Here is a 13546-nt window from a genome sequence, read left to right on the forward strand (position 1 = left end):
AGCGCCTGTTGGGAGAGGGTTGGTCTTTGCGCCGGCCGGTCGCTGCCCGTCGCGCCGGCGGCGTTCGGCTGCAGACTGCGTGGGGGTCATCGGCTCCTCGCGGGGATGCTGCGGGAGGGGTGCCCGTGCTGTCCTGTTCCCTGCTGCTGGAAGTGCCAGAGGTTTATACTGCGTTTTAAAAGTGTACTGGGTAACAGAGACACTCTTCAAAATAAAATAGGATTTATGTACTATGTATGCATATTGATTTCTGATAGATTTTAAAATACAGTTTTATTTTAAGATAAAACATTTTAAAGTAAATTTGACTAAGTTACAGATACCAATTTTCAAGCGTAAACGTATCTTAATCTAGTTAAAATAATAAATAACATGTAAGAGTACATGTTTGCTGTCAGTGTTTTATAAAAGGCAAGCTGCACAGTTTCTGGAAGCAATAAACTGTTTCTTGAAACTTGACAGCATCATCCTCACCTGTTGACATGTAAAGAGTATCTTCTGTCCAGAACTTGGTCAATTATTTAATCTGGACTAGGCTGAGGTGGTATTGAGGAGATGAGACAGCAAGAAGCTTGTTTCTTTCTTTCTTCCATTCCATGGATAAAAACGGGCTGTGAGAAGATGATATTTCCTGGTTCTAAAATGCTGAAGGGCTCGATGACCATAAGCAATCGAATCTATTTTACCGGCAATATATGATAACTATACTACAGCTTTAGCGTAATCAATCTGTTTGGAAGGCAAAACACGTTTTGATGAACTCATTGCTGCTATACTTGCCCTTTCTGTAGTTAAAAAAACCCAACCCACCACCACCAAAGAAGATCAAAAATTAATGATTTGTATGAAGAATTGCTGCTTGCTGCTTTAAATTATCAAAGTCACTTAAACTGAAATCAGCCTGCTCCGGCGCACCGGGGAGCACTGTGCACAGAGGATGATGATGGTGCGGGGACTCGCCCTAGCAGCAGGCGTCCGGACAGCCCCCTTTGGTCTAGAGGTTAAAGCCAGCGCCGGGGAACCGATTGATGAACAGACCGACGGGTTCCTCTGCCCAAGGGCGCTCTGCTCCTGCGCTTGCAGCCCCGGCTCCTCGCAGCTTGCACTGCAGATTGCTCCCCAGCTTCCCGCTGCAGAGTCACCACGCTCTCTTTGATCCGAGCTGTCCCCTTGTCCGAAAGGACGGTACGAGAATGCCGGCGCTCCCTTTCACCCTGCTTCCAAAGGGAGAAAATTTGCAGGGATTTCCTCCGCCTCGTTCCCTTGCTGCTGTCTTCTGGGACGTGAACAGGAGCAGCTCCAACAGCCCTCGGGCAGGCTGCGGGTGATGGTGATCCAGAGCCTCCCTGGCCAACAAGTTCTGGTCTCTTGTTTATTTTCATTGAGGGGATTCTGCTCTCTTTCCGTTCAAAACAGGTTTGTACTTGCTTTCTAAGGCCGTACGCGCTAGGGACTGGACAGCAATGCCCAGTGCGCCACTGAGTCTTAGTGAGAGGCTTTTGCGGAGGTTACAGGTGAGGCATCGGACCGTATCATTGCTGGAGGAGTCGAGGTTCCCACGTGTTTAAGCCTGTGTTGTTCAGCATAAGATTAATAAACCTGATATTCACCACAGAGAATAAAAGATTTTATCTTAACAAAGCTGGTGGAGGTGTATGTTAGAAACTGGAAATTAAACGTCCTATTTGACATACTGCACAGGAGGCAAGTTTCTCTGCAGGAGTGTTTTTAGGCGGCTACGATAGTTTGCCTTACGCCGCCTACTCACTAGATGTCTCCGGGAGCAACGTGCATGCTCTGAGATGCACTGCCTGATAAACCAGAGAGACTGAAATGGAGCTGGAACTGAGTCTGAGCAGGAGTTTATCCGTTTGCGTGCTACAACTGCTTATTCTGGGAACGAAGAGCCAATCTCTACGGCACAAGTGGTCTTCTGCAGGGCACCACAGATGCACCACCCTGCTAGCCTCTCTAGGGGGTCACGGGCAGGCTTTCGAGCAGCGTCGTCGTATGCCAGAGTGAGCTGGGTCACAAGCTGGTGATAATCATTTAAACGTATTTGTGCTCGGCCGCTGAGAACTGGTGACAAATTTTGTCAGGTGACATGTTTATAGGCAGAGAAGCGAGGGCTACCGCTGGACGGGAGTTAACATCCCTACTGAAACTCTCTCTTGGTCTTCTGTCGACTCAGGCGTGTCTCACTCACGGTTTAGGATGCCGATGAAGCTTCCTACATAAACTTCTCCATCTTCTCCTGTATCTGGAATTGGGAAACAAATCGTAAGTAATAAACCATATATCTAATCACAGGGAAAATGAGCACAGCTTCCTTCCAGCGACTTTAATTAAGCTACTTCAGCTGGGCCAGTAAGTTTAGCTCGTTCAGCCAAGCAGCGACATTTCTTATTATAATTGGGAATTATCTGATGAAGCTGCAGCACTGCGATCTGATTGCATCAGCTAATACGTGAAGTGCTGATGAGCCGGTTTCGGATAGGGACCCATAGATTAGCCCATGGATCTCTGCCACGTACAGGTCCTTCCGCTGCTGAGGGAGCAAACAGCCCCTGGGCTTTAAAGCTTGTGCACCTCTCCCGCAGACCACGCGCTCCTCTGCTGCCAGCAGGAGCCGTTTCCAGCCTTCGCTAAATCCAGGCACGCTACCGAGGCGGAGGAGGGAAAGGAAGAACGGAAGATTTATGCGCTGTCTGAAGGAAACTCGTGCGGAGAGGCCTGGGAGAGGCTACCAGGGTACCGCCGGCGCTGCTCATTGGCAGGGCCGAGGCAGTAAGGACCCCGGGAAGGGCCCTCTGCCGGGACGGGCTGCAGCCGCCGAGCTGAGCAGCAGGTACCGCTGCACCACAGGGCTCGGAGCACGGCTGGACAGTCCTCGCTCTTTGCTTTCTCTCCCCTCTGCAGAATAACAAGAGCACCCCCGTCCAGCGTCGCCAGGTCAGTGGGACGATGCCATTTGAGCCTCTCGGAAGCCAGCAGCTCTGGAAGAGGACGGAGTTTGCTGAGCTGCATCGCTGCCAAGCGGCGCGCAGCTGGAAGTCACGATTCCCACGGCAGGTCCTCACCTGCCTCGTGACCCATCGGCGTGCCGTGGGCCTGATGCATCAGCAGGATTCAGATGTGTCTCGCTCATAACCCATATCCTGAGCGCTGGGATGCCCGCGGCTTGGCGTGGCTTTGTCTGCGATGGTGACCGGTGTTGCGTTAGCAGCTCGAGGCTCGCCAGAAAGGCAGAGGAGAGAGTTCCTGTTACAAAGAGCTTATCAGCTCCTTGTGTTCAACAAGGAAGCAGCGGGGGAGCTCAGGAAAGGCAGCAAACCAAAGGTGCTTTCGTATAGGCCAAGGGAAAAAATTCATGCGAGACGTCTCTGAGAGCTGTTGCCTGCAAGAGTGGGTCTCGAGGGGACAGGGACGCGTGAGAAGATGGGGCAGAGTCCCAGCCAGCCAGTGTCTCTGACCTGTGACGCTTTCTGGAGGACAGCACCCCTCGCAGGCAGGCTGCCGCAGGGGTTCTCAGCAGGAAAGGTGCAGGTGCATCCGTGGTGATCTGTGCTTTATGTTAGAGCTCTTGATCTGCTTTTTCCTAGGGCTTTTACAAGCTGTAAACTCTGGATATACTGATGTTAGGATTAATTCTGACACTGCTATTCTCAATATTTACACAGTTACCCAGCCTTCTTTTGCATTTCAGATTATTTTTTTTTTGCCTCGGAAACAACTTCCTGCGGCAAAGGGTCCTCCAGGGTAATTTCACTGCGTGTAATAGGATTTCATTTGTGTTTGTTTTGAATTTTCTGCCCCTTAATTTTGTTGAATGTTGCTGTTTTCTGGTGCTATCAGGCAGGTAGACTAGCAGCTCTCGGCGTGCTTTTCTATAGACCGCTTGTTATTCTGCAGCCTTTGACCAAGGCGCGATGCAAACAGACGTACCACCAGCCCCGTCCGTGCCCGTGCCTGCTTGCGGAAGTGGAGCAGAGCGCAGGAGGACATCTGATAAGGAGACGCGGAATCGCTCTATTTGTAAACCAGATCATTGATTTGAGAGCGAACGAGCTGGCTGCTGAAAGAAAAAGAGGAAAGCAGAGTCATCGCGAGGCGTTCAGCAACGAGCTATGCAAGACATAACCTCAAACCACAGGAAGCCCTGATATCCCATGAAGTAACAAATATTTTTCTATTAATACCAGCGTTTTTATTGCCTCTTTCATCCTGAAAGAACCCTAGCTGCCTTTTATGCTTTGCAGACTCGATTCAGTAATTACTTCTCCTTGCCACTGAATACAAGATATTCCCAAAGATACGCCGCTAGCAGAGGCTTAGCACGGGAACGAGCCGCTGCGGTGGCCCCGGGAAGGGAAACCGCCGTGTCGTCCGAAGGCAGAGGAGGATCTCGGCCAGGCAGGAACCGAGAAAAGCTGGAGGCAGTGACAGATCGCCAGCAGGGTAGTGCCGGAGCAATGGCTCGGTGTGGTGAGGAGAGGCTGCTCGCTGCTGAAGTGGAAATGCTCGCAGCACTCCTCCGGATGCCGGCCCAGGCAAGCGCCGCTTTTCTTGCGAGCCCTGGCAGCCTGCCGTATGCTCGGCTCTGCTGCCCCAGGAGAGGGGAAGGCACCCCCGCCGCCGTGCGGTGGGCCAGCTTGGGCAGCGCCGTCACCCCTGCGCCGGTCCCAGAGCAACGGCGTGGAAGCGCTGCGTGCCCCAGCCTGGGAACGGCTCACGGGGCTCTGACGGAGGGGGGCTTTCCTGCTCCGTCCTGCCCGTCCCGCTCCCACCGGGGCCGGCCCCAGCAAGGGAAAAGAGCACCGACAAAGGGGGTGTTGGGGCTGGAGGAGAAAATATCTCCAGGCCTCAAAAAGGGACAGATATATATGCACGTACAAATGCAGTATATATTTTTTTTTTCATCGGTTTGTTCATCTATGTATTTAATCGTGAATCTTCAATCAAGAAAAACAGAGGGCATGGAAGGCTTTAGAAAAATCTGCCTGAGAGAGAGGACAGAAGAGGAATGAAATAAGAAAGCCAGATGATACTGCCCTCCTTTAACCACACACACACACAAAAACCCTCTGGGAGAAGGCGAGCCAGAAATCGGCTCTGTCACAGCCTTGTTTATTTTCCTAAACAGCTGAAGGACTGAGAGCTCATCCCCCCTGCCCTCTCCTGTACAACAGGCACCCCCCGTCACCAATGGGAGGGAGGAAAAACACAGATGCTCTGGGCGCGTGCGTGGGCACGTTCCGGGAACGGACCTGGCGCCCCGCTTTTACGCTGCTGTTTGGAGCCGTTCTCTTTGCTTTTCCCGTGGCCGTTTCCCTCTATTCGGTGGCCCCAGACCCAGAAGAGACCGATTGCCTTGTCCTGGGCATGCATGTTGGTGCGCTCCGGCTCCTCCGAGCACTCCCCCACCTCTTCACCTTCTTCCTCTCCGGATGCCTCCTGCCCCCCCAGCTCCCTCCGGCCACTGCCTGCTCAGCCGCTCTCTGCGCGGGGCTGGCGGGGTTCGGGTCTATTCAGCAGAGTCCTCCTCTGGCCTGGGAGAGCCGGTGGGCTGCCAGAGCTATCACCGCTATTTGCCTGGGCAGTACGAGAGAGCGGTTTTGTTAGCTCTGTGGTGGAGATGGGCCTCCCTCGCGTTGCAGGAAGGCTCTGGGTCATACTGATGCTCCCTAAAGCCCTGCGTTCCCCCGAAGCGTGTCAGTGCAGACGTTTGCTCAAGCCTTTCAGGCAGGGGAGAAGTGCCAGCCTTCCCAAGGAAGGCACCCAGCTTTATCCAAGGGTATGACCTTAAGTTGTTTTATCTAAGGAGATTCAAACGCTCTTGAATCAAATGGGAACAGGCGTAGCCTAAACTACTGTAAACTGTTTTTACATGGAAATCATATCAGCCGGGCAGCCTTTTGAACCACTTTGAACCCGGAGTACGAGTGCATGACTGAAAGTAAACAGCTTGTAGTGGCTTTGCGTGGCACGGCCCGAAGGCGTTGCACCCTTCAGCTGCCGGCCATCAGCTAGCAGCGGCGTCCCCGCAGCTCAGCGAAGGAGGAGCGTACATGCGCGCCCTGACCTCCTTCAGTGCAAAGGCGGTCGGAGTTACTGAAAGCAGCGCCAGCAGCGAATGGCATTAAGATGGCTAACTTTGCGTGGGAGCGGAGGAGGATCACTCACACAAGCTTTCTGCTCGCCAGAGGATCCCTTGCAGGAAGGAGAGCGCAACCATCGGTGGTAATCAGCAGTCTATCTAATTGCATCCTCTTTGCGGTTTGCAAAAGGGATACGTGTCTAAGGCGTGCGGGTTAAACAGCTGGTTTAAGCCAGCCCCTCTTACTTCACGGGAGAGAAGCAACCATGCTCAGCCACCCCCATCCTGCCGATAGCCTATTGCATTTGATCTCAGACTTCAACTATGCTCAGCCACCGCAGCCCTGCCAATAAACTGCTTAAAACATACGCGTAGCCAGCTACAGCGTGAGACGAAAGGGTGAAACGTTCTGTGTAAACAGAGACTTGGAGAGATGGCACAGGAACTGTGCTGAAAGGGTAGGGCCCTGGGCTAAAACCAAACCGGGGAAGCCTCCTGTTCTTTCTTTCTGCTCTGCCTAGACTGCCTCAGGTGGGTCTTCAACAGCAGTTCTGCGTGCGAAATGCAACAGCAGTAACGCTTGGTGATTCTGCCGTACGGCTGCCCAGAGCTGGTCTCTGCATGGAAAGCGTTGCCCACGACCTCACGCTGCGCCTGGCGCTGCCGGTGCTGGGGCAAGGCTCGGGGGCAGCCACCCAGCACCGGTCTGCGGCCCCGTTCGATCCTCTGAACCGGCTCGGGGTGCTGCCCACCGGTCGGAAATCACTATACCTGGCAGCCTGGGTTCTGGCTGGCTAATGCCTGCCTAACGATGCTGCTCCGCACGAATCCTAAATATTTTTCTCCGGAGTTGAAAGCTCTTTGTGAGCCTAATCTGCCAGTCGAAACAGAAGAAAATCTCTATTTGGTCTGAAGAGCAGAACTTGGCATGGTTTGCAGGGGGAAATGCCAAGTACAGGAGGCTGTTTGCTCTCCTTGAAACAGTCACGATTGTTCCTTAGCTCCACTAAGGCGCATCTGGCTGTCATCTCTGCACATCTGTATCCTGTGATTTACACAGTTTTCTCCCGATGCTTTATGTGGTTTTATGCTGCGATGAGGCTCTGCGAAGAACAAAAGCACATCTTCCTGCCCTTCCGAGAGCCAGCTCCCTGGGAACCTTCCTCGGGTCCTAGCAAAGCCCACAGGACCCCCTCTGGAGCCTGCAGCAAAGCATTTCCACAGCCCTCCCAGGAGAACAGCCTGCGTGGCAGCAAACAGAGAGGCAAGGCGTGATTTGTGGGGAATCCACGCGCATCGCTAAAGCGTTGCAGGATGTATCTGCGAACGGAAGGCTTCCCTTAGCACCTCTCTCCTTTTTCAGCCCCAAGGTGAGGTTTCGTGCACACTTGAACACCATTGCACTGATGAAGACCTGTAACGCACACCACACTTAACAAGGCTGACTTAAGACTGGTTCCTGGCCTGACAGGTCCAACAAGAGTTTCAGCCATGCACAGGTACCCAGACACCGACTGGAACCCGCGAGCAGCTGCTGAAAGCAGCAGCACTTTCCTCTCCGACAAAGACTGCAATTCTCTAAGAGGAGATGTTTGCGCATCTGCTATCTCCCTTCCTCAGCCCGGCTGATGCTGAAGCCAGCTAAATAGGATTTCCTCGCGTGGATTGCAGAAGGAACTCCAAAGAACATGTGGTGGCCCTGCTACCTGCAGCCCATCTCCAACAGTCACAGCGCCTCTAACGTGCATCTTTGCCGACTGGCATTTGAGAAGCGCTGAGAACGTCAGATTAATTTTTTTTAAAGAGGTGGAGTCAGGAGGTACATGGCTACGATCTGATGGTCTAAATGCAACACATTAAGTTTCCACACCGCTCAAATATTAGGTGATCAAGAGATGCTCCTTGAAGAGTGCTGAAATGGTCAGAAGAGGAACAAGAGTGAAAGGAAGAAAGTGGAAGAAGTGATATAAAGCAAACTATATATTCAGCAGCACGTTAGTCTTGCCTGTTCTTTCTTTAGCAGGTTTTTTTTTTTTCTTGCAGAAGGCTCCTATAGAAGATAAATATAAGAGTTTTTCTCTCAGAAGAGTAACATCCATGGTGATTCCCTTCCTTCTGTTCCTTCCTGCAGACAGATCAGTTCAAAGCCTGCTCCACCCACACACTGGTTTATCAGTGGGAGAGAAGAGGGAATTCTCCCCCGTCTTATGCTCCCCAGAAATGGAAATGCTTCACAAGCTAGTACTTACCATGCTAGTAAAGAATTTGCTAAATTACCTTGTGATTCTGAGTGGGAAATTTGTTCCGAAGCTACGTAGGCTTCCCAGATACTCCCAGTCTTACTTCCCAACGTAGCGAGCTTACACCTTGGTATTTACGAGCAGCTCTGCAGTGGGGTGGAAAGGAGGCTTACGATGGAGGGGCGAACAGTGACGTTGCAATGACTCTCAGGGTCACGTTTTGGGCAGATACAGACTTCCAAAGGACATTGGCCTTTTCATTGGCCTCTTCAGGGACCTGCTTGGTGGAGTACCACGGGACACAGCCCTGGAGGGAAGAGGGGCCCAAGACAGCTGGCTGGTAGTCCAGGGTCACCTCCTCCGAGCTCAGGAGCGATGCGTCCCAACAAAGGGGAAGTCAGGGAAAAACACCAGGAGGCCTGCACGGATGGACAAGGAGCTCCTGGGCAAACTCAGACACAAAAAGGAAGCCCACAGAGGCTGGAAGCAAGGGCAGGTGGCCTGGGAGGCTACAGAGAAACTGTCCGAGCAGCCAGGGATCAGGGCAGGAAAGCCAAAGCCCTGGTAGAATTACATCTGGCCAAGGGCAACACGAAAAGCTTCTATAGGTATGGAAGACGAGGGAAAACATGGGCCCTCTCCGAAAGGAAACGTGAGGCCTGGTTGCCCAGGATATGGAGAAGGCTGAGGTGCTCAATGACTTTTTTGCCTCGGTCTTCACCGGCAGGTGGTCTAGTGGAGGGCGTCCCTGCCCACGGCCGGGGGGTTGGAACTGGATGGTCTTTGAGGTCCCTTCGACCCACACCATTCCGTGATTCTATGACATTTAGATTTAAAAGGAATACTTTGAGAGCACCGTCATGTCAGCGATGGGGACATTCACCCCCAAAGCTCCTCTCACCCCAAAGCTGGTTGATTGCATTCACACGGTATTGATCAAGAGCAAGCAGTGAGACAGGCATGACCTCCTTCATAAACCGTGGTGACTGATTATAGTGTTTGACAGCGCTACAGGTTTCAGAGGTGTTTACCATGGGCTCAAACCTGTCCTGCCAGGGGGAAGGGAGTGTATCCTACCTGGAAAAAACTCAAACCAAAGCAAAGCAAACCACTTCTTCCCTAGTTACATCCTAGGACGGTCGTTAACTCACCCTCTTTACCATCTGGACGGGAACTGGCTCTGCCTACGCGGGGCCGACAGGGACACCAGCTTTGCTAAAGTTGTGTGTAGGAGCACGATCGATAAATCTTTAAGGGGAGCGTTGAAAACTGGCATCCTGATTAAGTTCAGAAATGGAAGAAACCCTTGGAGGAGAGGTTGGAAGCCGAATGCGTAATGAGAGGCTGACCCCAGAATGAGACCCCCCCCTCTAATGAGAGTGATTAGTAACTAATCAGAAATCTTGAGAGGGGTGTTTTATGTCTGTGTCTGTGTGCAGCTAGCCGTAGCAACTCCTGGCTAATATTTAGACTATATAGGAACAGATGTATCTCTCGTGCTTTCTTGTTCATCGAATCTGAGGGCGGCTCTCCAGTCAAAAAGTCTTTCAGCGTCACCGGCGGGGCGATACGCGGGTGCGTATTGAAATGAGGATGTGGATGGGTGCCGCTGCGCCCACGTCCCAAAGCCCAGGCGTGCCTGCCGAGCGCCTGCCACCTCTTCAGCCAGCTCGCGAGGGCTTCGGTCGCACGCTGTGCCAAAGAGCCCCGCCACGGTGAGGGCCAGCCCCGGGTCGGTGCAGGAGGAGCAGAGCCTCGCACGGGCGAGGACCAGAAAGCGCTCTCCATGCTGCTGCCTGCGGCTTGGGTTTTTGTCAGAAGTATTTTAACTTGAAACGATGAAGCGTCTGAAATATTTTTGGAGAGTTTCTGCTCTGTCGTTGCACCAATCTCCTTTGATTGAATTCAGCGTGTTCGCGCTGAAGACAGCGCTGCCCATGCTTTCACGCTCTCTCCTCTTGTTGATCTCAGCCAGCGCCTCTCTGTGTCGCCAGCTCGCTCGCTGACGCCGCTGTTGGGATGTCAGCACCGGGGGGCTGGGAGGCCCAGGAGAGGTCCCAAACCCTGGCTCTGGTTTCAGGGACGCAGGGTTCAAACCCAGACCCTGCCAGAGGTTCATTCTACTTCCCCGGACAGATTATGTCATCAGACTCCAGCGCCCTTCCTGGACTGGGGGGATAATGGCGTTTCTTCACAACCGCAGGCTCCGCCGAGGCGGCTGGTTCCTCAGGTGCGCGCGGTGCCCCGGTTTCAGCGCAGGCAGTAGGTGTTTGTGTTAGTGTTGCAGTAACAATTGTGATTTTAAACAGGGGAGGCGGCAGGAAAGGTTCAGGCCGGCTCGGGTTTTGGAAGCCGGCGGTGGACGGATGAAGTGGCCGCGCACGGGCTGTCCTGCGCCGCAGCCAGCGGCACAGCTCCGTGGCGGTGCACGAACCCGGGTGCCAGCACAGCCCGGCCGACCGGCTTGCACCCACGTCCGCGCCTGGGCCCACACCCAGAGGCGCGGCGGTTACGGCGCCCGCGGGACGTCTGCCCTCGCCTGCCGTGCGCAGGACACGTTGGAAGGGCAGGTGGAGCGGGCGGTTGCTCACCCGGCAAAAAGTTCAGAGCGGAGTGTGAGAAAGCGGGGAGAAAAACGCCTCAGAGCGCGGAACGCGAGGGAACTGCGGCGAGGGCTGCCTCCCGTTCAGACTGGGGAGCCTCCGGCGAGCGGCGACGGGGCTCCGGGCGGCTCGGCGCTCTTTTGGTTTCCAGCGCTGCAGCAGCAGGCGGAGCGGTTTCAGCCCCAAGGCGACGCCGAACGCCCCCGTTCGCCCCGGGAAGGGCGAGCTGACGGGAGGGCCGCGGCCGGGCGGGGCTGGCGCGTGCGGCGGCGCTCGCGGGGTTTGGCGGCGCCGGGACGGAGCAGGCTGCGCGTGCGGCTCGAGCCCCGCGGGCGAACGTTCGTGTGCGGTGCGCGCGGCGCTGCGCCCGTGCCCGCTGCACGCGGGACCACGTCTTGCAGCGCGGGGCCGTCCCGCGGGAGGCTGCTCAGCCGCGGGCGCGCGGGGGTCTCGAGGCGCGGCGGGGCGGCGCGGGGACGGGCGGTGCCAGCTCCCCGCCCCCTCTCCGCCCAGGAAGCCGCCCCGGACGCCGGCGGCGGGGAGGGGGCTGGGGGCCGGCCGGGAAGTTTCGGCCCCCGCCGCCCCCATCCATCCGTCCGCCCGCCCGCCCTCCCATCCATCCATCCTCTCCCCTCCCGTCCCGTCCCGTCCCGTCCCGCCTGGCCGCGCCCGCTGCCCGCGCCGCGCAGGGGCGGTGGGTCGGCCGGCCGGCGCGCAGGCGGCGGGCGGCGGCGGGGGGCGGGCAGGGGCGGCGCTGCGGAGCCCCGGCTGGGCTCGGCGCGGCTCGGCGCGGCTCGCGGGAGCGGAGCGGCCGCGATGGGCGCCTCGGCGGCGGAGCGGCGGCGGCGGAGGCGGCGCGGGGAGCTGCTGCGGGGGCAGCTGGGGGCCCTGGCCGCCCTGGCGCTGCTCCTGGCCGGCTGCGCGGCCGGCCGCGGCGGTGAGTCTGCGCCGGGGCCGGGGGGCCGCCCTGGGGGGCGGCGGGCAGGGCGCGGGGCCGCGGCGGCGGGTGGGGGGCACCTGCGCGGAGGTGACGCGCGCCCCCCCCGGCACCCCCCGGCACCCGCACGCCCTCCTCGGGCGCCGGGGAGGGGAGGGGGGTGGTAGCCCGCCGGGGTCGGTGGTAGCTCCCGCGCCCCGGGGGTCGGAGCCGCGGCCGGAGCCCTCCCCGTGTGCGGCGGGGGTGGCGGCGGCCCCGGGAGAGGAGAGGAACTTGGCGGGAGGGAGCTGCCGCGGGGCCGGGGCCGGGGCCGTCGCCTGCGCGGGGCCGCGGCCGGGCGGCGGAGCGGAGCGGAGCGGGTCCCTCCGGGTCCCGGCGGCCGGGGACCCCCCGGCGGTGCGCGGCGCTCGGGTGCCGGCGGGGGACGGGGCGCGCTGGTCTCCGGCGGGAGCCGGCCGCGGGCTGCCGGTACCTGCGGGCTCCCGCCGTGCGGGGGCTCGGGGCAGGGCGGACGGGCGCCGTTTTGCGAGGAGAAGGTTTTTGGGAGAGTGACGCTCGATCTCGGGCGTTGAGCGGCCGTCTCCCGCTTCGTTTTGCAACCAGCCGCGCCGAGAGGGTGATAGCAAGCGATTTATATTTTGCATTGCAAATATGTGAGTGTAAGCAGAATTTACGCAAGGCTTATTTTCCTTTAAGTGAAGGAGAGCGTACCCCTCCGTGACTTGAATTTGCTTTTTAAATAAACAGACGCGTCTTAAGGGTTTCGCGGTGTCCAGCATGGTGTAAGGAATGCTCTGATGTTTAGGAAAGAGCGCAAACACCAGCTAAGGCTTGAACGCGGTTTTTCTTGTGCAGTGTAACAGTGCTTGGATGGGTTTTTAAGATGTGGGACTTTAATGCCCTTAAATTAATCAGACTTACTTTTTTTTTTTTTTTTAAATACGTGTATTCTAAAAGTTAGGCTTGTTTTTCACAAATGTGGTGATTGCTTCTGAGAAGTAAAGCCAGGAAAGACGGACGTGAGCATCATCGTAAGTAAACAGGGGTGTACCCATGTACTTAAGGCTATTCAGGTCTACCCACACAATATACACAGACGTGTGACACTAATACCGGGCCTTTTACATAAGCTCTAGAGACTGCGGGCGAGAAGGTGCTTCCTCTGGTGTACTCTGCCTCTCGTGCCGGTGGGGCCAGACCTGTGGTCTTCTCCTGCTTTCTGTCGGTGGGAAACCAAGCCATCTCCAGCGGAGCAGACTGGCTGCTTGCCTTGGCCACATGATGAAGTGTAGATTACACAGCAAAGGCAAATTTCAGACTGGTGTTAAACGGGCCGCAGAGTGCGCTCTTCTGTCTGACGGGTAGCGTGGATTTCCATCCCGTGTTTTGCTCTCCTTGAACGCGGTTTTCCCGCCGATGCGGAAGGGAGCTCCGTCCTGTGAGTAAAGGCGGCGCAGGCTGTAAAAGTCCGTGCCGCAGATAAATTTGTGTTTCGCTTGAATTGCCCAAAGTGTTCCCCAGCTGGCACTGCTGATTTTTGTCAGGGCTCTCGCTTTCTTGCTTCGGCGTGGGAAAGTATCTCATGTTGTCTGTGATCAGAGTTGGCTTGAAATTAATCCGAGAGATGAGAAGTAACGTTTGGCGCAATAGACATGGCACCCTGTGTGTC

At 56.0% G+C, this 13546-nt stretch overlaps 1 protein-coding gene across 6 annotated transcripts in view; it reads left to right on the forward strand.

The window, feature by feature from the left end:
• Positions 1–13546, forward strand: part of SLC24A3 (solute carrier family 24 member 3) — a 212238-nt gene that overhangs the window by 33861 nt on the left and 164831 nt on the right. For 2 of the 6 annotated variants that reach the window (XM_054822238.1, XM_054822239.1), the window contains exon 1: positions 11494–11877. The exons of 1 other annotated variant lie outside the window; for it this stretch is intronic. In XM_054822238.1, coding sequence (XP_054678213.1) covers positions 11757–11877 — 121 coding nt within the window. In that variant the 5' untranslated portion in view covers positions 11494–11756. Of the gene's footprint in view, positions 1–11490; positions 11878–13546 lie in introns of those variants that run through there. 3 more of the 6 variants (XM_054822241.1, XM_054822240.1, XM_054822242.1) reach the window with 3 other exon arrangements.

This window comes from Grus americana, chromosome 3 (assembly GCF_028858705.1).
Source record: "Grus americana isolate bGruAme1 chromosome 3, bGruAme1.mat, whole genome shotgun sequence".
In the NCBI taxonomy this organism is placed as follows: Eukaryota; Metazoa; Chordata; class Aves; order Gruiformes; family Gruidae; genus Grus; species Grus americana.